General features: G+C 41.9%; 2 protein-coding genes across 7 annotated transcripts in view; one reads left to right on the forward strand and one right to left on the reverse strand.

Moving 5' to 3' along the window:
* Positions 1-24,606, reverse strand: part of EEA1 (early endosome antigen 1) — a 118,858-nt gene that overhangs the window by 86,975 nt on the left and 7,277 nt on the right. For 4 of the 6 annotated variants that reach the window (XM_065560524.1, XM_065560535.1, XM_065560532.1 and 1 more), the window contains exon 2: positions 16,164-16,256. In XM_065560524.1, coding sequence (XP_065416596.1) covers positions 16,164-16,256 — 93 coding nt within the window. Of the gene's footprint in view, positions 1-9,930; positions 10,057-16,163; positions 16,257-24,606 lie in introns of all 6 variants that reach the window. The other 2 variants (XM_065560510.1, XM_065560528.1) reach the window with 1 other exon arrangement.
* On the forward strand, positions 18,628-20,799 carry LOC135974116 (uncharacterized). Its single transcript, XM_065560552.1, has 2 exons — positions 18,628-19,171; positions 20,130-20,799. The coding sequence occupies exons 1-2, from the start codon at positions 18,643-18,645 to the stop codon at positions 20,684-20,686; spliced, it is 1,086 nt and encodes a 361-aa protein (XP_065416624.1). The 5' UTR covers positions 18,628-18,642; the 3' UTR covers positions 20,687-20,799.

Raw genomic sequence — 24,606 nt, forward strand, 5'->3', positions numbered from 1 at the left:
TTACTTTACATTTGGTCCAGGTTTTTATTGTTTGTTTTTTGGGGGGGCTAACTAGAAGGATATACTTTTATTTGAGCAATTATACTGCTTATGTTACATTTATTCAGATTCTTAAATTTTACATATGTTAAAAATAGTGAATGGTACATTTCTTATTTACTAGATGATGAATTTTTTACTTGCAATTTGTATCAAGCTCTATTTGGATGGAAATTAAATTAAAATGCACAAAACCAGCATTTTAATTTTTTAATTATCATTACATCGAACTATCTTAAATGTGGTGAATACATAAGAAAAATGTATCAAAGCATGTTTTGCATTTAAAACAAACTGTCTTACTAAAGAAAGGAAGTATTAACCGTAGCTAGTGAACTGGTTGTTTCTGGTCACTATGTGCTTCAAGATTTCAGATGTAACAGAACCCATCCTCTCAATTTTTAGTCACAGACTGGAAAAAGGAAAACAAGATTTCTTGCTTTTTCAGCTCCAGATTTGTTTCTTGACTTTGAATGAACTAGTCATTGAACTGAAATGAAGAAAATATTCTCTCTGCACCTGCAGAAAAGGTTACTGCTGTCAAAAGCTGGTTTAGCACTTCAACAAATTTTACTTCAAGGTACTTAGCTAGTGACTTCCACCAGTTCAGTGGTTTAACTTTCTTTAAAACTCAGTAGCAAGCATGTACTGCTTAATACTAGTTTTAATATTTTAATAGCTAAATTTAAACCTTAACATAAAGTGTCCATTTCAAATTTTATCTTTTAAATAGATTTTTTGAAAGTAAACCCTGTTTAATCTAAATTTAAAAATCTGATTTTTTTTTAAATCATTGACTTTTATCCACCCTGTTATTTGCTTTCTAAACTATTCCAAATTCCCAGCATTCATCTCCATGACTCTAGTACATGCAGCAGTTCACTTCGGATTTTTTTTAAGTGAGCAAGCACTTATATATACAAGTTGTATGTATCTAATCTTCAAGCTGCCATAAAAGGTTCATCTAAAGTTGATATATTCGCTACCTACCTTACTAACAATACTTTTATTCATCTAATGCATTATAATTAGTAGATTATAGAATGTACTTTTCATTGCAGAGTGGAAGAATGAGAAATTCTGGGATGCTCTCACTGTGACACTGACAACAGACTTGATGTCGCTATCAGAAGCAAAGGTTTTATTCTTTTTTCACTCAGCATAGACACAGGGCCAGCTCCAGGCACCAGCTCAGCAAGCAGGTGCTTGGGGCGGCCAACAGAGAGGGGCGGCACGTCCGGCTCTTCGGCGGCAATTAAGCGGCAGGTCCCTGACTCTCTCTCGGAGCAAAGGGCCTGCCGCCAAAGAATTAAGCGGCGACGGTAGAGCAGATCGCGATCGCGGATTTTGTTTTGTTTTGTTTTGTTTTTTGTTTTTTTCTGCTTGGGGCTGCAAAAACCCTGGATCCGGCCCTGCATAGACAGCAAGCAAATGTACTGTAACAGCATCACATTTTGGGGGTGGGGTAAAATTTAGATGGAAGGCATAAGGAGGGTTTAGCTGTGCACCTCCCATTGTGCAGTTAAATCCTCCACTTGCATACGTGGGCATCCATAACAATTGTCGGCCTCCTTTAGAATAGTATCTTCAAAATAGGTCACAAAAAAGAGAAAAATGACTTGCACTTGGTGCTGCATGTACACAGAAATCAATTATTAATCCAGTTGAGATGGGTTGTAAGTCAGTCAATTATCACAGCAAGTGGATCAACTACATGTCCTGCAGAACTGCTCAATGCCTTCCCTCACAGAAACATGTATCACCTAGTTAGATGAGAGGTATTTAAGTGCTGACCACAATATAAATGCAGTTTAATTAATTGGATTTTTATTATATACATGTCTCATAGTGCATGACACAAAAGCTAAAACAAACATATTCACGACCAAAAGTTACTTCTCAGATATATAGACCCAGGGCAAGATTTCAAAGTGGGATAGCGCCATTGAAGGCAGAATTAACATTTGATTAACAGCCTGCCCCATAAGGCTTAAAATCAGCAAATACTACTTAAAAAAAAAAAAAAAAAAGGAGCAGCAGCAGCAGCTCCCAAACTGACACTTTGATTAGTAACTTGCAGAGGCTGAAGACTTCATGGGGACTATGCCAATTTACGCCATCTGAAAATCTGGTTTCCTTTTCAGAGAGCTTTTCTAACAAACCCTTTTCATAAAGGGGTTTTAGTTCAACTGTAAAAACTCAACCTCTAATCGAGTTACTGAACAAAATGTCAGCTTGGGAGCTATTTTTAAAAAATATATCATGAAATATTTTTTGCCAATTTAAAGCTGTAAGTGGGGGCAAGAAAGATAAGGGTCTGAGACACTTATATCTAGACTATGATGTTTATGTAACAGAAGCTATGCCTACACGGTAATGTAAGCGTAGGGTTACTGGGTCTGCTGACCCATGTCAAGAAACCTTGGGCTTGAGCATCTACATTGCATTTTAACCCGAGGTTGAAAATTTTCTGGCGCCTGTTCAAACCTAGGACTCTGGCACCCACACTGCAGTGCACAGACCCGAGTCAAAGTAACCATATACCAGAGATCCTAGCGCCCTCCCCCCCCAGTGTCGACACTCTAGCCCTAGGAACATGATGCACTGTGGGAAAACTCTACTGCCCACCCTGTTTCCTAACTGTGGTGGTGCTAGTGATGGGACTTGTGACCCTATGGAGCATGAGTGCATAAAGTGCATAATTAGCTCCTTTGATGGCTGTCTCAATAGAATGATTGCAGTTTGAGAAGGCTTTATACACCTCTACCCCGATATAACACGAATTCGGATATAACGCGGTAAAGCAGCGCTCCAGGGGGGCGGGGCTGCGCGCTCCGGCGGATCAAAGCAAGTTCAATATAATGCGGTTTCACTTATAATGCGGTAAGATTTTTTGGCTCCCGAGGACAGCGTTATTTCGGGGTAGAGGTGTACTGAACTATCATCTAATCTGAATATTGAGCTCTCCAGCTCCAGGCTGAGTCACATGAGCAGGAAAAGATTCAGAGAAGGGTAACTATAATGATTAGGGGTTTGGAATGGGTCCCATATGAGGAGAGATTAAAGAGGCTAGGACTTTTCAGCTTGGAAAAGAGGAGACTAATGGGGGATAGGATAGAGATATATAAAATCATGAGTGATCTGGAAAAAAGTGAATGAGGAAAAGTTATTTACTTGTTCCCCTAATATAAGAACTAGGGGCCATCAAATGAAATTAATGGGCAACAGGTTTAAAACAAATAAAAGGAAGTTCTTCACACAGCGCACAGTCAACTGTGGAACTCCTTGCCTGAGGAGGTTGTGAGGGCTAGGACTATAACAGGGTTTAAAAGAGAACTGGATAAATTCATGGAGGTTAAGTCCATTAATGGCTATTAGGCAGGATGGGTAAGGAATGGTGTCCCTAGCCTCTGTTTGTCAGAGAGTGGTGATGGAGAGCAGGAGAGAGATCACTTGATCATTACCTGTTAGGTTCACTTCCCCTGGGGCACCTGGCATTGGCCACTGTCAGTAGACAGGATACTGGGATGGATGGACACTTGGTCTGACCCAGTACAGCCATTCTTCTGTTCTTATGTAAAATGTCTGTATGCACCAGTTATGAAGGTAAATAGGGCATCAGTCTCCAGGGCTGTCAAACTACCAAAATGAAACTTTTCAATTCTTAATTTTTAAAATGGGATGCTCAATGAATGTGTTTTGTGTTTTATTTATTTGTCTGTTTTGACATTTGACATAAAATGTAGGTTTCAGAAGAAAGGCGCACTCACACCCCAGCCTGGCTGCTGCCGGCTGCAGAGCGATGAAGTGCATCCGCAGAGGTTGGGGTGCAGGGTGCTCCAGCACCCCCTGGGGATCCCTTATTCCCATCCCTGCTGCACACCGGGAGACAGGGAGAAAGGATCCCCAGGAGGCTGCATGGAAGTTTGGGGGCTGGCTCCCATTCGCTGCCATCACAGTGCACACTGCCCTAGCTCCTCTGCACAAGCAGCCCCGGGGAGGGCTGGGGGCCTGGAAGCAAGGGCCAGAGAGCAGAGCAGGGACCAAGCGGCTGCCCTGCAGGGAGGGCCAGCAGCCCTGCCAGGGGAAGGATGACCCCCAACATCCTGGCAGCCAGGAGCCACCTCCTGCCTATCAGCTTTGCTCCTGCTCCAGGTAAGCTCCATGCAGCAGTGAGAAGAAGCCGGAGCCACTGCCGGAATAGCTTCTACGTCTCTGCTACTTTTTCTGCTCACATCTGGCTTTGGAGGGAAGGGGGAATGATGTAGATAATGCTTTCAGTCTTTATAGAGAATCATCTCCTTGGCTTTATACTGGAATTTCATAGCCACTTGCCACTCATCCCAGGCCAGACCTACAGTGAAGTTTTCAATGTGGCCTTATCTTTTCAGGGACAACCTCTTCCCCACTCAGACTTTGTCTACACTGGCAATTGAATAACAAAACCTTTGTCTTTCAGAGGTGTTAAAAAAAAAAACCCCACCCCAAAAGACAAAAATGTTGCAGACAAGCGCCGGTGTGAACAGTGCTCTCCTGCTGACAAAGCTAACCCGGCTCGTTGGGGATGGAAGTTTTCTGTCAGCAGGAGAGCCGACAAATATTGGCTATTTTGCGCGACTTTTAGCAGCACAGCTGTAGCAACACAGGCGTGTTGCTAAAGCTGTGTACTGTAGACATAGTCTACGTCCCTTCTCAAGAGTTTCAGGGATATAATAGTAGGGTTTTTGCAGGATGGAATTCAGGGGCACTGGTATGGTATATGGAGCACTGGAGACAGGTGCTGCTCCAACATCTTAGTTCAAAAATCACTCCAATTAGTCTCCGATTTTCGTCAACACCATATTTTAAAACAAAAGCAATTTCTATTCTCTATCCCCTCTGATATTATACTAATAAATATAACTGAAGTGGTTTATTTTTTTAATATGCTGTACAATTTGGTATTGGTTACCACAGCTACACAGAATTTAAGAGCTATGCTAAATTACCAAATTTCAGATTGTAAACAGTACTCTTACTCCCTAATACAAACAGCATTTTTTGCAACAAATCACAATTAGATGTAAAGCAATTTTTTATTAGAACATAAGAACTGCCACACTGGGTCAGACCAATGGCCCATCTAGCCCAGTATCCTGCCTTCCAATAGTGGCCAATGCCAGATACTTCAAAGGGATTGAACAAAACACAGAAATCATCAAGTGATCCATCCCCTGTCATCCAATCCCAGCATCTGGCACTCAGAGTTATAAGGACTCCCAGAGCATGGGACTGCATCCCTGACCATTTTGGCTAATAGTCACTGATGGACCTATCCTCCATGAACTTATCCAATTCTTTTTTTAATCCAGTTTTACTTTTGGTCTTCACAACATCCCCGGGCAATAAGTTTCACAGGCTGACTGAGTTGTGTGAAGAAGTACCTCCTTTTGTTTGTTTTAAACCTGCTTCCTATTATTTTCATTGGGTGACCCCTGGTTCATGTGTTATGTGAAGGGATAAATAACACTTCCCTATTCATTGTCTCCATACCATTCATGATTTTATAGAACTCTATCATATTCCTCCTCAGTCATCTCTTTTCTAAGATGAACAGTCCCAGCCTTTTTCCCCTCTCTCCTCATATGGAAGCTATTCCATACCCCTAATCATTATTGTTGCACTTCGCTGTACCTTTTCCAATTCCAATATGTCTTTTTGGAGATGGGGCAACCACAATTGAATGCAGTATTCAAGATGTGGGTTTACCATGGATTTCTATAATGCATTATGATATTTTCTGTCTTATCTATCCCTTTCCTAGTGGTTCCTAACACTGTTAGCTTCTTTGATTGCCTCTGGACCTTGAGCAGATGTTTTCAGAAAACTATCCATGACGACTCCAAGATCTCGGCCTTGAATGGTAACAGCTAATATAGAACCCACCATTTTATATGTATAGTTGGAATGTTTTCAAATGTGCATTACTTTGAAGATATCAACAATTTGTTACCCAGTAATCCTGTTTTGTGAGATCACTATCAGGGCCATCTCCAGGGTTTTTGCGGCCCCAAGCAACCAAAAAAAAAAAAGTCGCGATCGTGATCTGCAGCACTTCCACCGCGACTCTACCGCCACCACTTCTTCAGCGGCAGGTCCTTTCAGCCGAGAGGGAGTGAGGGCCCCGCCACCGAATTGCCGCTGAAGAGCCGGACGTGCCGCTTGCTATGCTGTTGCCTGGAGCTGGCCCTGATCCCTATGTAGCTTTTTATCTCCATTTCCAGATCATTTATGTTGAGCACTGTTCCCGGTACAGATCCTTAGGGGACCCTGCTATTTACCTCTCTCTACTGTGAAAGCTGACCATTTATTCCTACATTTTGTTTGTATTTTTTAACCAGTTACTGATCCATGAGAGGACCTTCCCTCTTAAGCAAAGTAAGCAGTCATGGGATAAGAGCCTTTGGTGAAGGACCTTGTCAAACACTTTCTGAAAATCCAAGTACACTATCCCAACTGGATCACCCTTGTCCGCATGATTGTTGACAACTTCAAAGAACTCTAATAGATTGGTGAGGCACGATCTCTCTTTACAAAAGCCATGTTGGCTCTTCCCCAACAGATCATATTCATCTATGTATCTGATAATTATATTCTTTTCTACTGTTTCAACCAATATGCCTCGTGCTGAAGTTAGGCTTACTAGACTGTAATTGCCAGAATCACCTCTGGAGCCTTTTTAAAAAAATCAGTGTTCCGTTAACTATCCGCCAGACATCTGGTACACAGGCTGATTTAAATGATAGGTTACATACCACGGTTAGTAGTTCTGTAATTTCGTATTTGAGTTTCTTCAAAACTCTTGGGTGAATACCATCAGCTCCTGGTGACTTATTACTGTTTAATTTATCAATTTGGTCCAAAATCTCCTCTATGGACACCTCAATTTGGGACAGTTCCTCAGATTTGTCACCTAAAAAGATTTGTCAGGTGTGGGAATCTCCCTCAAATCCTCTGCAGTGAAGACCTCTGCAAAGTATTCATTTAACTTCTCTGCAACGGCCTTATCTTCCTTGAGTTCTGCTTTAGCACCGTGATCATCCAATGGACCCGCTGATTGACAGGCAGGCTTCCTGCTTCTGATGTATTTTTTTTAATTGCATCCTTCATATCTATTTGTATTCTAAGGAGATGGAGGTGTTCCTGACTTTACTCATTTCTGATAAGAGAAGTTACATAAAAATGACACGTACTCAATACCCTACTTTTATTAAGCAACTCATCCATTTAATTTTTTAACAAAGGTAGTTCCTATTACTTTTTACTTCTGGTAGCCCTGCAAAGTCAATGCAGCTTCAGAAAAAAGGAGATATATTTTTTAAGTGCTTGCCAGAATAGAATCTAATTGTTAACAAAGTTCTTCTTGTAGAGTTTGTATTACTGGTGATAAGGCATGAGCCAGAAATAGCTGAGTTTGAATTTCAAATGCCAAGGTGAGTGTGCAGGGCTTGCCAATTAGAAGAGAGTCATTCTTTTACTGGTCAGCGACTCAATATGGAATAATTAACAAAATTCTATGAAATTATTTTTACACAGTTACTTTTCAAAATATAACCACAAATTAAGCAGGAAACCTACTAATTTCTGCATGTAGCTACATTGTTTAAGGCTCAGCTTACTGAAGTTCCAGGCTACTAAATTCAATCACTCAAGATCTGGTTGCTTCAGACATGCCACAGGTAAGTGGTAATTTGCCAAGCATGCCTTAGGGAAGACAGCTGTATTTTGACTGAACAGCATGGTAACCAAGACCTCACTTTATTTAACATCATCATCATCGATATGGGAAATAAAGAATAGTTCTCGCAGTAAGGGCAGCCCATCTCCTAATCAAAGACAGCACTTAATTCCAATTGATAATTAGCAGTACCCTAGTTCTTCTCCTGCTGGTCCACGGACCAATTTGGCCATATGACTTACAAAGAATTTGGCCAGCTCACTTCAACAGTAAGTCAGCATACACTCGATCCTTGTAACGAGACCTAGAGTAATCTCAGGGCAATCCCGGGAGTCCCAATTGGTGAGTTTCACTGTCCTGAGACATCACAATCCCCAGATTCCCCAGTCATCAAAACACGGGACAAAGATCACTTCCCCTAATTTAACTGTCATCCAGCTGTAAAGTTTCCCCTGCATGGACTGTCCTGCAAGCATTTAATGTTGCAAAGTACCAATAAATGACAAAATAATTTAAATTACAAAATTTCAATGATAGTATCAACTTCCCAGTGGAGAAATAAAAATGCAAAAACATACCACGTTGTATACTTCACACCACTGAAACAATTGACCTCTTCACACACAGGCAAAAGTGATGCTGGGAGAAGGGAGGCAAAAGGATCCTCCCCTGCACTCCAGCCTCATTTAATAAGTGGCAAACTGCCCATCCCCAAAAGCCAACCTAGCTTAGACTTTCTTAAAGCTCAGAGGGGGTCCAATCAGAGATCCTGACAAAGCCTGGCTGTTATTTGCTTGTGAATACACACATCTGTTCCATCTTCCCCAGGCAGCCCTGGAAAGAGCATCCTGAAATGGTGACAAGAACAGCTAAGGTGGTTCCCTTGTTTGCAGAGGTCCCACTGCATGAAACAAGGCTCACTTGGCCACCATGATCTTCCTAGAACATAATGGAATTGAAGAAAAACACATTAGCTAGTCTAATCCCAGGAAAAAGTAGTAGTTCACCCTCAATGTCCACTAGTGCCAATATCTGGAGCCAAATGCTATAATTTTCTTGTTGCTCCATGACATAAATAGGTCCACCTGTGTATCAAACCACATGGCCGTCAGATGGCCAAAAATCACATAGTCCCATTCCCATTCTTCCGCAGTAGTTGTTTTTTTCCTGAATGGAAATGATTTTTTTTTTTTTTTTTTTTTTTTTTTAAACATTCACCATTTTCCAGAAAGGGCAGAACCTGGGTAGCTTGGGTGCTTTTCCCCCTGGAGTGGGGGAGAAGAGGAGGGGTTGTACCTTTCTGATAATTTAGACACATGACTAATTGCAACTGATCGTTACAGTTGCACCTGCAACTGATCGTTTCAGTATCTGATGTCCATGAGTATTGAGGAAAAGTGACTTGATTTACCAGAAGACTGACCAACATAAAATTACCACCACACTGAAGGATCGAAGAATTATTAAATATACTTCTAAACACAAGAGCTACTTAAACAAAAAGCTTTTACATTTGCTCAGAGAGATATAAAATAATGATTATGTTCTAAATCTCAATTGTTTTATAAGAAATTTTTTATTGTGATTTTGTCAGTGTACTTGAAACTCCTTAGTAAAATTGTTTAAAGGGAAAATTCTGTATGTTTTTTAAAAGTTCTTATTCCCCCATCCCAAATATTATTGAAATATCTCCTCCTAACTAAATTATAACTGTACCTCAAAACCAGACTCCCATTAAAAGTCTGTCTTAAGAGTAAAGTAGATAGTTAAACAGAAATTCTAAAACATTTAACTGTATAAATGATTTCCCAAATCTTATACTTAGGTTCATTATTGTGACTAATGCAGAAGTAAAGTACATTCACTAATACAGAAGTAACATATTAATTCAGAGAACAATCATGCAAAAACTGTTTTTAAAAATTTGAATGCAAATTTCTGATATTACAGAAATTCCATGAGAGACAGCTGCAAACCAGAAAGAAAACAAAAGAAGGCATCTCAAGAGATACCTTATTGTAAATAGGCATAAAAAGATCAACCCATATTTCCTTACAGCAGGGAATCACAAGAAACAAAGTGAAAGAGGCTGGTACCCAAGCAACCAGAAAGGAAGGACATTTATTTTAAGTAACCCATTACCAAGCCACTCAAACAAAATAAACAAGACCCACAGTAACAGCGGGCAGGTCATGATGCTCCTGTCTTCTTGTCTCTGTCCCAATGTGTTCATTCTGGTAATGTTCAGACAGACCAGTGGCACTTACACACATTTTCATACATAGTGGACAGATGAAGCCCTGTGAAACAGTAACTTTTAGGTATGTAAATTTTTTAAAAAACTAAAATATAAACAGAAAGAGCACCTTACGTCAAATATGTATTAAAATTCTTAAAAACCATGCTATTGCCTATTTGCAAGAAACAAAGCTGGTGCTTATTACTTTTCAGTAAGTTTCTTAAGCCAAACAGAATGTTGTTAAGTGAATTAAAAACAAAACATATCTGAGACATTGAACTTTGACAGTAGGCAGTACATTCATTTTGTTAATTGTTTTCATCAGTTTTACTAGGCCTTTGGTACTGCTCCACACTACAAAGGGGCACATTATGCATAATGTATCATGACATAGCCATTGTAAAATACTAGGGCTATGTCTACACTACCACTTATGTCTGTATAACTTATGTCACCCAGGAGTGTGGGGAAAAAAAACATACCCCTGAGCAACATAAGTAACACCAACATAAGCGCCAGTGTGGACAGCGCTATGTCAGCGGGAGAGCTTCTCCTCCCAACATAACTACTGCCACTTGCTGGGGGTGGTTTAATTATGTCGATAGGAGAGCTCTCTCCAATCGGCAATGAGTAGCTACACAAGAGATATTACAGTGGTGCTGCTGCATCAGTACAACTGTGCCGCTGTAAGCTCTCTAGTGTAGACATAGCCTAGGTCAAAGTTCTGTACAAAGGTCTGACATGACATTTTGTAACATTGCTTTCAGACCTTTTATAAAAATAAACTGGGAGAGGGTGTGAAAGAGCCAGAATACCATAGTACATGAACAAGAGGACTCAAGTCAACATTTGCAGAAGAGGGGTGAAAAGTCACACATTTTCTAGGGGGGAGTTCAGTCCAAGTTTTTCTGACAAATGATTGTACTATACATTTTTTTTCCTTCTGATTTCCTTCAGTTAAAGTAATGTTAAATGCTCCTTATGAAAAACAGAAGGTCAAAACAGTTTCAGGGGGAAAAAAACTGAAGAAAGTGTTCCTTTAAAAAGAAATCTGTTGATGTGGAGCTATACAAAGTAAACCCAACTATTTTTCTCTTAAGTTATTTCTTAAATGGTAAGCAGTTTTTTAAGGGCTTTTTAAATTTATCTCAGTACTGTTAGCAAAAGCACTATTATTATGGATTCAGAATATGAGAGTCAATAATATGCACATGGAAGTAAAATTTAAATTCTGAAGAAACTGTAACTAAGGTACGAGTGCGCTTTACATAAATTGTTAAACAAACAAAACAAAAAAAACCTAGTAACCTTTATTTTTAATTCAGAACAGCTTTAACCAATTAGCAACATTTACAACACATTTGTCACCCAGAATGGTCATTTACCTCAATTTAAAGGATCACCTGTTCGCTGCACTACCATGTTCAACAACCTAACTTACAAAGTTAAATCTATACAGCTATAAGAAAATCTTGCAACATCAGAAGTACCTTTCTTCTAGCCTGAAGTATGTGCTAACAAGTCAATCCAAAAGAGTGCAATGCCTTAATAATGTCTCTCTCTTACTGATGAAAGAGGAAAATAAGTCTTGAACCAAGACTCAAATTGCATTAGTTAAACCTACTTTTTGGTTTATTTTGCTTTCCAGTTAAAATAAGCTTTATTACAGAAACTGTTAAAAAATAGAAAGCTATATATGCAAGCTAACTTCTGGAGCTCAATTTTCAAAACTGTGCATGCCACTTGTTTTCGTAAAATGGGAAATGCATGTACACATGGCTGGCATCCTTTCGTCTGCAAGAGACGCTGGGATTTGCAGCCTATGATGTAGATGGTTTGCAATGTCTCATGTGACTGAATAGTCCAATCCGAGATTTGCATGACCTTTGGCAGCTGTTTCAAATGTATGTTTCTTGGTTGGGAACTGCTTGCTTCCTATGGGCTCTTTTCTCTTCAAGCTGTAGGAGCCAGCTCCTGTCATGGACTTGGATGCCTTGATGGAGACGTTGGCACCACTTGTTACAGTCACTTGCCAAGGTTTTCCATTGGTCAGGATCAATTCCAAATTCCTTCATATTTCGCTTGCATGTGTATTTATAGCGAAGCTTGAGACGCCCTGTTGTTCTTGTTCCATCTGATAGCTCCCCGTATAGCATGTCCTTGGGTATGCGTCCATCTTCCAAACTACTCAGATGGCCCAGCCAGCGCAGTCATCTTTGCTTGAGCAGGGCTGTCACACTTGGTAGAACATGGATAACTGATGCTCATCAGGAGAAAAGATTAAATAGTTTCCACCTACGCTGTTTACGCCACATACTCAACACCAAATGGCAAGATAAAGTTACCAATGTATACATGGGCATTCAAATAGATGCACACAGAATCAAATGTCTTACTAGTTTTAAACCAGGACCATGTAAATGCACAGGTAATGCTGCACAGCAGAAAGACTGTGCTGGGCTACAATACATCTGGCATTATCATTTAACACATGAGGAGGTTACAAAGATGGATATGTATTTCTGGATAAGTGATACACTGGATACTTGATACACTGATCTGATTTTCTCTGTTTAGGGTTTTCACTGCACAGTGTACCTAGCACATGAAGAAAAGAATAGAGAGGATTTACAAAGGTGTTTCTTTCTTAGACGATTTTAAAAATTCTACATATTCATATCAGATTTACCTTAGGCATAAGATATTCAGACATATTGATTTGAAAACAGCTTCATGACCTCAGCCCTAGTCCTAACCCAAAAAAGCAACTCCAAGACTTGGATCCGTTCAATTAAATTAACGCTTCCTCCTCTTCCAGCCCCCTTCAACCCAATCCTGATATCTATTGAAGACTCGTGGGATCTAAGGCCTTGTCTACACTACAGAGTTTTGTCAACAAAAGTCAGCTTTCATCAACAAAACAATGGAGGTGTACACACAACAATGCTCCTCCCACTGATTTAACTTTCCTGTTACTCCACAAAAATAAAACCACCTCAACAAGAGGCGTAGAGCTTTTTGCGACAAAGTTAGATCAATGCAGTGTCACTGTAGACACTGTGTTTAATTATGTTACTGTAAATGGCCTCCAGGAGGTGTCCCACAATGCCCAGCTGGCCACTGTGGTCAGCAGTTCAAACTCCGCTGCCCTGTAGCCAGGTACACATGCATCCGCCACTCTCCTTTAAAGGACTGTGATTTTTTGAAATTCCACTTCCTGTTTGCTCGGTATGGACCGTTCACATTGTATCTTCCCAGCTGACCATGGCGGCTCCCTGCAGCAAACATGTTCCCGCTTGGAGTACACCAGAGTTGTTGGACCTGCTGGGTCGGTGGGGAAAGGGAGTCCCAACTCTGCTCCAGCCGTAGGAACTTCGATACCTACAATCAGATTTCTCTTGGCATGTTGGAGAAGGGCCACGAACAGGACATGCATCAGTGCCGTGTGAAGATCAAGGAACTGAGGCAGGCATACCAGCAGGCAAGGGAGGCAAACCATTGTTCTGGAGGTGCGCCAAAGATCTGCCACTTCTACAAGGAGCTGGATGCCATCCTCAGCAGCAATCCCTCCTCCACCAACAAGAGTCCCGTGGATACTTCAGGGGGAATTGGAGACAGCGGACTGAACCCCGAAGACAGAGTGGTGGATGAGGAAGTGGAGTTGGAGCATGAGGTGGGACAGGTGACAGGGTCGTCCTGTAGGCATGGCAAGCCAGGACCTCTTCTCAAGTCCAGAGGGTTCAAGGCAGTCTCAACACTCCGGCTCTGGCGCACATGATACACAAGAGGGGAGCTCTGGTAAGCATTAATTTTGATTTGATACTATTCAGTTACATGAGATAGCGCTGTCCTTTCTTTCATTTAGTGTACTAGAAGTGGGTAAAGGGATAGAAATGTACAAGAGAAGAAGTATTTGCGTCTGCTTCCCATTCCCCTACAGCTACGCAGTGCAGGCCCTGCAGAAAAGTTCGTTAATTCACACTGAGATTTCACAGGAATCCTCCAGAGAGATCTCTAGGAAATTTTCCTGGAGGTACCTGCCAATCCTCTGCCGAAGATTCCTTGGCAGAAATGCTTTGTTTCTTCCCCCACTGTAGGAAACTCTCTCACGCCAATTGGCAATCACTTGTGCAAGGACCAAACTGACAAACAAACAAGCAGCATAGAGACCTGGTCTGAAGCCGCATGAATGCCAGAGATGCACCCTTGGATCCTTGTTTACCCTCAGGAGTGAGATATCGGCTTCAATTACCTCCACCTGTGGAAAATGGTGGCAGAATTTATAATAGTGTCCCTAGTCGCTTGTAGTGATCCTCTTAAAAAGCCACGTAGACCCTTTGTTCCATCTTGGACCTTCCCCCCCCCCGGGCCAAACTCACCATGTTTAGGGCACTCAATGAGCTGCATGCTTGCCAAGGGAGAGTGAGTGAGAAAGAGGTGTATTTAACTATAATGATTCAATGCTGTGAGTGCCTCTGTTTATTGCTTCTTGTGCTTCTGCAGATGTGCACTTCAGGGGAACCCCTTACACACCAACAGAGCGCCTCCACCAGATAAGGAGGCAACACAGGAGGAGTAAGGAGGACATATTTAGGGAGGGCCTCCTATCGTCAGATACCACAGATGTTGAGCACAGGGCATGAAGAAAGACAATTGATGAAAAATTGAAAATAGATAGCCTGGAGAGGAAGCATGGCTAGGAATGTATTTTAGTGGACCAGTTGATAAAACTGATGGAGGACAAGAGATGCTGCAGTCAGAACATGTGTGCTCGCCTTCCCCTGCAGCCTATACAGAACTGTGTGCCCTGCCCTTCCCACACTCTCCACACACATTCTTTGCATCTCGCAGTACCCCTTTCACACCACCCCTTCGGATAGGTTCCCTAAGGACATCTAGACTTATACACAGCTATGAGAGCTTCCATTAAGGAAGTGCTCCTCAGTGTCATGTCCCTTGCATGACATGGGATAGCTACCCACAGTGCACTGCTCTCTTTCTCTATGCTGCAGCACCAACTGTGGACACACTCCGCCGACACAAGTAGAGTTGTGTGAACATGCACAAGTGCTGTAATTATAGCAGTTTATGATCATCGGCACAACTTGCGTTGATTTAATTCTGTAGTGCAGACAGTCTACATAGATCCCCAGATCTTCTGTTGGGCCCAAATTATTGTCTCCATTCAGATCCTACAATGCCCTGGGTTGGGAGATTTAGAAAGATAAACCTGCCTGCCTGGAACAGAATGAATGATCCATTGGGACTCTCAATTCCATATAATACTAGATGATCAGATGGGATTATAATGAGAGGAAGATGTCCTACAATAGGTCTGGCTATGAGGGACATGGGCAGCAGATCACAATGTACATGGAAAGAAGGAAGGGAACATTTTAAGCCAGTTGGGTAGGAGACCACAACAGATTTTGAGGTTAGATACTGTAAATATCTGAACTTTCTGAGATTCACCTATCATTAACTTAGACTCTTCAACACAAAGGAACCATACTTTATTGTAGTGATTCAATTCGCCTCTGCACTTAACTACATGCTCACAGGGAATTTCAAACATACTATATTACAGGAACAATCCAGTCTGCCACTAGTCACTGCATTAGTCAACTTATTTAGGCATTTCTTAAGGCAACTAGAGAGTAGCTTGAAAAAGCAAGTGATGCACGAGCCCTATGCCTGAGTTCTTCATCAGTTCTCGGAGCAACTTGACCGCATAAAAACGCAGACACCCCACAATTCTTGATGTATCTGAAGCATATTACACCAATATGCAGGTTCTTTTTGATATCAAATGTAGAATCACTGATGTCTCACGCAAATTCACAGGATCATGTCACTTTACTCAAAGTCCTGAGATGAAATTATTTCATATTAGCAATATATTTTACATATTTCTTGTTCTCACTTAACCACATATGTGCTGACATTTCACTATGAAGCCTATTGAGAATATGTCTGCTCATTTTAAGCTAGAAAATTTCACAAATTCAACTCACTAATTCATGCATGCTATGAAACATTTGTTAATTTCCTGGTACAACACATTTGTCCATTTACACAGATTTTGTCTAATTAAAGTCCCTCTCAAAGAGAGGTGAATCAGATGCCAAGTGTAAGAACCTAGTTCCATATATTGTTATTCTACAGTACCTCTGAAGTACTTTCATTGTTCACATCCACTGCATTTCCTGGGGCTGCAGAGGAATCCGAATCCGAGCTCTGAGACCCAACTCTGCCTGGAGTCTGAAACGGAAGAAATATAAATTTTATTAAACTGAGTCTGAAGTCTATGTTGCAAAAACGAATGTCTTTTATAAATTTGTTTATAATTTTAAGATTTTACATCAATAGTAAATTGAATAAACTGACAAGAATACTGCATAAATAGTCAATGCAACAGTGTACAATCCATACTTACTGCCAAGCCCTGACATGATCACTTGAGTAAGGAGTATTTATTAGAAAGATCAATACACAACAATATATAAGAATTTAATACATAAAGAACTAAGCCAAACTGCACTTATTATCATTCAAATTACAGCTAAATACAGTTAAATGGTTATTCAATAGAAAAATTCCTAGAAATTAAAATTTTGCCTCTTAAACAAGGTATTAAATAAATACTAACATACTCCTCTTCAGACTGTGGAGTTTTGATAACTAAAACAACGTTTTTATAATTGTCAGATTATTCAGTAGAAAAGTAGGCCCACTGATATGATAGTAAGTAAATAAAAAAATATTACTTTACAAATCACCAAATTTCAATATAGAGGATAAGTAGAAAACTCAAGTTAAAACTGCTTCATAGATCAAACTTCCAATTAAATTAGACTAGCTTATTCAACAAGAAATCCTATAAAATGAAGGTGTATATTTCATTTGCTTCCAGTACATGTTTCTTTCCAAATTACAGTTTCAAACCAGTAAACAAATTAGTAAACACTACTTCATTCAAAGTCTCATGAAATAGATTCAGGTTACTAATCCTCAGCCAATTCATCCTACTTTTCAGCAAGAGATTCATTTTTCCTTCTCTTATCTACTTCAAAAGTTCCACTGCTTCATCAGAATCATAAAAGAAAGTTAACATCCTCAACAAGGCAAACTTTAGCAAGGAAAGTTATTGAAACAGCCAATCACAAAAAAAAATTCTTCCATAGCATAACATTTTTCTCCCTCTTAAATTCTGTGTGGGTCCAGATTGTTCTGAAAAAACAAGGATTTGTTTACTCTTATAGTAAAATTTTACTTTTGGTCTCTGAACCGTTGACCATCAATCACTCCCAATCTAGAGCCAACTCAAAGTTTACTTTAAGAATTCCATTGACAGGGTTAGAACGTGAATGAAGTACTGATGTTGTAATTTTGTAAGCAATCTTATATAAGGTATTCACACTTTCTGCATACAGAATTTTAAAGGGAGAGGGCTACAGGAATAAGTTTTGTCTACATACTTCAGAAACAGAAATATCATAACATTATTTGTCTTGGAAAAGAATTCCAAAATCTTTTAAACAAATCAATAAATAACCCTTTATAAAGATGCCTCTAAATGTAATTTTCTCCCTTAGTTTGAAATTGAAGTATAGATTCTATATGCGTTTATAAATAATATTCTTTTTTCCCCTCCAGGATTACAGATTTGTATTAGTAATTAAATATAATTTTAAATCTATCTGATCAAATCCGTCATATAATTACTGTACTGCTCCTAACATACAGTACACCTTAAAGAAGTCTGTGAAGATCAAATAGGATGAGGTGAGTGGTTGTGGGAAATTAGCTGAATTCACTGCACCTAACAGAGGTGGGCAATGGTGACCATGACAAGAGATAGGAGAAGAGAGAACCTCTTCTTGTTGCATCCTCCCCCTTTAGTTGTTGCTGAAATGGCCACTGCTACAAGTTTATCCATTTTGTGTCCTGTTTGTTACTTAGTCTATTTGCTGGAAACATGAAAGAAGACAAAAAACAACATGAGAGAACAATACAGTCTCATTCTAGCTATAAAATTATTATTTAGAGTGCAGTAGCATCCATAATATGGTAGAAGATTTCTAACCACAGAAGATGATGACATAGCCCCTACCTCTAAAAATGTATAATCTAAAAGGCAAATAATGGATCAAAAGTGGAAGAAAGGAATATGATATATACATCAAGGTGATGCCTGGCACTTATATTGGTATTTCTCATAACTAATTTTTTTATATTGTACCAGCTACCATCTATTGCTTTTTTAGGCCTGGTCTATACTACAACTTTAATTCGGATTTAGCAGCGTTAAATCGAATTAACCCTGCACCCGTCCACACAACGAAGCCATTTAATTTGAAATAAAGGGCTCTTTAAATCGATTTCTGTACTCCACCCCAACGAGCAGAGTAGCGCCAAAATCGATTTTATCATTTCGAATTAGGGTTAGTGTGGCCGCAATTCGATGGTATTGGCCTCCGGGAGCTAACCCACAGTGCACCATTGTGACCGCTCTGGACAGCAATCTGAACTCGGATGCACTGGCCAGGTAGACAGGAAAAGCCCCGCGAACATTTGAATTTCATTTCCTGTTTGCCCAGCGTGGAGAGCACAGGTGACCACAGATCGCTCATCAGCACAGGTAACCATGCAGGCCGATAATCAAAAAAGAGCACCAGCATGGACCATACGTGAGGTACTGGATCTGATCGCTATATGGGGAGAGGATTCAGTGCTAGCAGAACTTGGTTCAAAAAGACGAAATGCAAAAACTTTTGAAAAAACCTCCAAGGGCATGATGGAGAGAGGCCACAATAGGGACTCAGATCAGTGCCGCGTGAAAGTCAAGGAGCTCAGACAAGCCTATCAAAAAACAAAGGAGGCAAACGGTCGCTCCGGGTCAGAGCCGCGGACATGCCGCTTCTACGACGAGCTGCATGCAGTTCTAGGGCGGGCCGCCACCACTACCCCACCTCTAACCGTGGATTCCGAGGCGGGGATAATCTCATCAGCTACACCTGAGGATTCTGCGGACGGGGAAGAGGAGGAGGAGGACGAGCTTGCAGAGAGCACCCAGCACTCCGTTCTCCCCAACAGCCAGGATCTTTTTCTCAGCCTGACTGAAGTACCCTCCCAACCCAGTATCCAAGACCATGACCCCATGGAAGGGACCTCAGGTGAGTTTACCTTTTAAAATATAAAACTTGTTTTAAAAGCAAGGGTTTTTAATGATTACTTTGCCCTGAGGACTTGGGATGCATTTGGAGCGAGTACAGCTACTGGAAAAGTCTGTTAACGTGTCTGGGGATGGAGCCAAAATCCTCCAGGGACATCTCCATGAAGCTCTCCTGGAGGTACTCCAAAAGCCTTGCCACAAGGTTTCTGGGCAGTGCAGCCTTATTCCGTCCTCCATGGTAGGACACTTGACCGTGCCATGCTTGCAGCAAGTAATCTGGTATCATTTCATGACAAAGCCTGGTAGCGTATGGTCCCGGTGTTTGCTGGCATTCAAGCAACATCCGTTCTTTATCTTACTGTGTAACCCTCAGGAGAGTGATATCGCTCATGGTAACCTGATTGAAATACGGGAATTTAATTAAGGGGACAGAGGTGGCAGTTCCTACTGGGCTGTTTGCCTGTGGCTGAAAAGAAATCCTTCCCTGCAGTTAGCCAAGCGCGCGGGAGGGGGTGGGGGGGGGGAGAATTGGCCCAGAGCTTTTCGCGTTTGGCTAGCAGGGATCTTCCCTGATACCAGCCATGCGGTGGGGGGAGGGGTAAAGCGATCATCCAGAGAATTGGATGGGGGGGGGTGGTTAGTTTGTTTTCTGCTGCTGCTGCTGAATGTTAACAGGAAAACCGCAGCATTCAACGGGCTTTGCTTGGTATGAGGGAAAGGAGCGCGCAGAAAGACAATGGCTTACCATGGCTGCATGCAAGCCGAATTCTGTTGCCCGGACCTGTGATCTCTAGCAGCAAAGCCACAGGCACTCAATATTAAGAGGCAAAATGCGACCTTGCACAGAAATCACATGTGCTATGTAATGTGAATAGTGTTGGTCACCGTGAAAGAGTATAAGCATTGTTCTGCAAAATGTATCTTTTTAAAAAATTCTCTCCTTTTTTCCCTCCCTCCAGCAGCTGCAAATTCTTCAAGCCTCCCTCCTCCGTCCCGAAGGCTATCACAGATAAGGCGTCGGAAAAAGAAGACGCGAGACGAGATGTTCGCAGAAATCATGGAATCCACCCGCAGTGACAGAGCTCATCTGAATGAGTGGAAGGACACGGTTTCAAAGTATAGGAAAGAAGCCAGTGAACGTGAGGACAGGAGGGATGCTCGAGATGAGAGGTGGCGGCAGGAAGATCAGAGGAGGCAGGATGCAATGCTGGGGCTGCTGCGTGAGCAAACAGACGTGCTCCGGCGTCTGGTGGAGCTTCAAGAACGGCAGCAGGAAAACAGAGTGCCGCTACAGCCCCTGTATAACCCCCCTCCCCCCTCACCATGTTCCACAGTCTCCTCACCCAGACGTGTAAGAACGCGGGGGGTGGGGGGAGGCTCTGTACACCTTCCCATTCCACCCCAGTGGACAGCCCAACCAAAAGGCTGTCATTTTTTTAACCTTTTTTTAGTGGCCTTTTCCTTCCTGCCGATCCTCCTCCCAAACCCCACCCGGGTTCCCTCCCTCTTTTTATAATCTATTAATAAAGAATAAATGATTTTTAAACGATAGTGACTTTATTTGGTTTGAAAGCGAGCTGGGGGAAGGGGGAGGGTGGGTTCCTTCCAGAGAATGAGTCAATAAAGGGGGCGGGTTTTCATGAAGGAGAAACAAACAGATATTTCACACTGTAGCCTGGCCAGTCATGAAACTGGTTTTCAAAGCTTCTCTGATGCACAGCGCTTCCTGGTGTGCTCTTCTAATCGCCCTGGTGTCTGGCTGCGCGTAATCAGCAGCCAGGCAATTTTCCTCAGCCTCCCACCCTGCCATAAAGGTCTCCCCCTTACTTTCACAGAGATTGTGGAGCACACAGCAAGCAGAAATAACAATGGGGAGATTGGTTTGGCTGAGGTCTGAGCGAGTCAGTAATGATCGCCAGCGACCTTTTAAATGGCCAAATGCACATTCTACCACCATTCTGCACTTGCTCAGCCTGTAGTTGAACAGCTCCTGACTCCTGTCCAGGCTGCCTGTGTATGGCTTCATGAGCCATGGCATTAAGGGGTAGGCTGGGTCCCCAAGAATAACTATTGGCATTTCAACATCCCCAACGGTTATTTTCTGGTCCGAAAAGTAAGTCCCTTGCTGCAGCCCTTTAAACAGAGGAGTGTTCCTGAAGATGCGAGCGTCATGAACCCTTCCCGGCCAGCCCACGTTGATGTTGGTGAAACGTCCCTTGTGATCCACAAGTGCTTGCAGCACCATTGAAAAGTACTCCTTGCGGTTTATGTACTGGGTACTCTGGTGCTCCAGTGCCAAGATAGGGATATGGGTTCCATCTATCGCCCCACCACAGTTAGGAAATCCCATTGCAGCAAAGCCATCCACTATGACCTGCACATTTCCCAGAGTCACTACCTTTCGTAGCAGCACCTGAGTGATTGCTTTGGCTACTTGCATCACAGCAGCCCCCACGGTAGATTTGCCCACTCCAAATTGATTCCCGACTGACCGGTAGCTGTCTGGCGTTGCAAGGTTCCACAGGGCTATCGCCACTCGCTTCTCAACTGTGAGGGCTGCTCTCATCTTGGTATTCTGGCGTTTCACGGCAGGGGACAGCAAGTCACAAAGTTCCATGAAAGTGCCCTTACACATGCGAAAGTTCCGCAGCCACTGGGAATCATCCCACACCTGCAACACTATGCGGTCCCACCAGTCTGTACTTGTTTCCCTTGCCCAGAATCGGCGTTCCATGGATAGAACCTGCCCCATTAACAACATGATCTCCAAAGCACCGGGGCCCGCGGTTTGACAGAATTCTGTGTCCGTGTCCATGTCCATATCACGCTTGTCGCTCCGCTGCCGCTGCCTCCTGGCCTCGTTTTTCTGGTCCTGGCTCAGCATAAACTCCACGAGAACGCGCGAGGTGTTTACAATGTTCATAACTGCTGTCTTGAGCTGAGCGGGCTCCATACTTGCCGTGGTATTGGGTCTGCAGTGTTCACCCAGGAAAAAAGGTGCGAAATGGTTGTCTGCCACCCGTTGCTTTCATGCAGGGAGGGAGGGAGGGGTGAGGCTGTACCCAGAACCACCTGCGACAATGTTTTTTGTCCCATCAGGCACTGGGATCTCAACCCAGAATTCCAATGGGCGGGGGAGACTGCGGGAACTATGGGATAGCTATGGGATAGCTACCCACAGTGCAACGCTCCAGAAATCGATGCTAGCCCCGGTACATGGACGCACACTGCCGAATTAATGTGCTTAGTGTGGCCGCATACATTCGACTTTATACAATCTGTTTCCCAAATTCGAATTATATAAATTCGGATTAATCCCTTAGTGTAGACATACCCTTACCAACCAGTTAATTTCCTAAAGACTTCACAACAGAAGTAGGTCTTGGGATGGGATTTAAAAAGGAGATCAGTATAAACACAAAGGGCATTCCACAGGTAGGGAGTAGGATGGAAGAATGTAGAGACTGTTATAGGAAAGCAAGGTATCAAGGCTAGCAACACTGGTGAAATGAAGGGGGCAGGGAGCAACACAAAAAATGAGGAGGTCAGATAAGTAGGGCGGGGCAAAGGTATCATGAAGGCCCCCTTTGATGACAAATAGCTTCTAACTCACATCCACACCCTATGAGCTACACCTACATCTACTGTCAGTCAATAGTCAACCTTCAGGTCAAACTACTGCAATACTTTTATGTCTAAAGCATATGTCTACTATGTGAAGATCTGGAAACTTGCTAATCAATTTTACTAGATTTCACCTAAATATAACTCTTCCTCAACTAAGGTCCAAAGATCCTAACTGCCAGGGTGAGAGACTTAGTGATTCTCTCCCCAGAGCAAAGAGATCTGAGAACAAGAACAGACTTGCCCAAATTTGGGCTCCTAGAATCAGCTGTGCTGCAGTAAAGGGAACAGAGGGTAAAGGCATAGAAGCACTTTCTGATAGGGATTTCTGAACCACGCCCAAATCTCATGTTGTGGCAATAAGCTCTAATACACCAACTGTTTAAGTATGAATATTCCTGAAGTTCTAGATGACAGAGGTGAGCAAACGCCACTAATAAAGAATTGGTGAAGGAACAGTGTGTCCAAACAGGAGCAACTTGTATGGGAAATTATTGTTGCCTAACTTGAACCTTAGGTATCTCATAGCCTTCTCGATATGGTGAAGGATGCATCTTGAGTGTCCAACTCCAAAGCAATCTTGCTAACAGAAGGAATTACGTTACTATATGAAATTTTGTTTTATTCAAACATTTGTTGAGATCAGCATTGGACACAGATCCCCTTTTCTTCATGGGAATGAAAAAGCAATGAGAGTAAAAACCTGTAATCTAAAACTAAAAGATCCTAGCACCCACTTTATTGTTCCTAGTTGGAAAAAGGGAGGGCTTCTCCCCTCAACTTCATATGAGATGGATGTGGGCAGAAGGAGATTTACGTTTTCATCAGAAGTAAAGGTGGAACCATATTTTATAACCAAGAACTTAATAGCTCATAGTAATAGCCCTTCAAACTGTAAAGTACAACAAAATGGAGTCCTCAACAGCATGGATGAGGGGGACCAATGGAAAAGGTTCTCTGTACTTGACCAGCAAAATTGCTACATGGACCCAGATGTTCACAATGGGTCTGATTGTCCACTCATACTGGTATAAACAAGAAGTAGCTCTGCTGAAGTCAATGGAGTTACACTTGCTAAGCGAGAGGATAATCAAGCCCAAGTCATCATGGGTGTTGAGCAAGATTGGTATTGGCACGCCCTAGGCTATTGAGCCCTCTGAGATTGACACCCATAAGATCTGTAGGGTCTAATAGTTAGGATATGATTCTATGTGAGACTAATGTGAAAAGAAGAGGGGCTTTGAACTAGTTATGTATGTGTGCATTTTTAAATGGCTAACATCCAAGTAGTGGACAATAATCCTTGGCTCCATTAATGTGCTCTAGGTTTCATCTGTTTTTGAACTAATGAAATCAGGACTTTGAAAAAGGACAGTCATACAGCTCCCAGCACCTTTGTGTTATCCAGAGGGGAGGAAAAAAATTGAAAGATTACACTGGGAAGAGAGAAGAAATCTCTTCAATTATAATTATTAAGAATTTGTTTCCTGTAATACACACAAAATACTAGATGTTGTATATAAAATAAAGAAAAGCACGGTCCCCTCCCCAAAAAGCTTACAGGACTGAAATGTTGCCTGTTCCACCTACTCCTATTGCAAAATTTCCTCTCTAATGTGCACATACCCAGACGAAAGACTTATCTATCTTAGACAAGTGGGAGGAAGGAGGAATGAGAATACTGCATCTTGTTATTACTCTACTTTTCTTCACCTTGAAACTCTATGAATTTGAGGCAGAAGCACCTTGCCACACAGTACATGAGCTGTGGCCATCTGAACAAAGGTTATGCCCAGACATCATTCTTGTACC

Source organism: Chrysemys picta, chromosome 1, assembly GCF_011386835.1.
Source record: "Chrysemys picta bellii isolate R12L10 chromosome 1, ASM1138683v2, whole genome shotgun sequence".
Lineage (NCBI taxonomy): Eukaryota > Metazoa > Chordata > Testudines > Emydidae > Chrysemys > Chrysemys picta.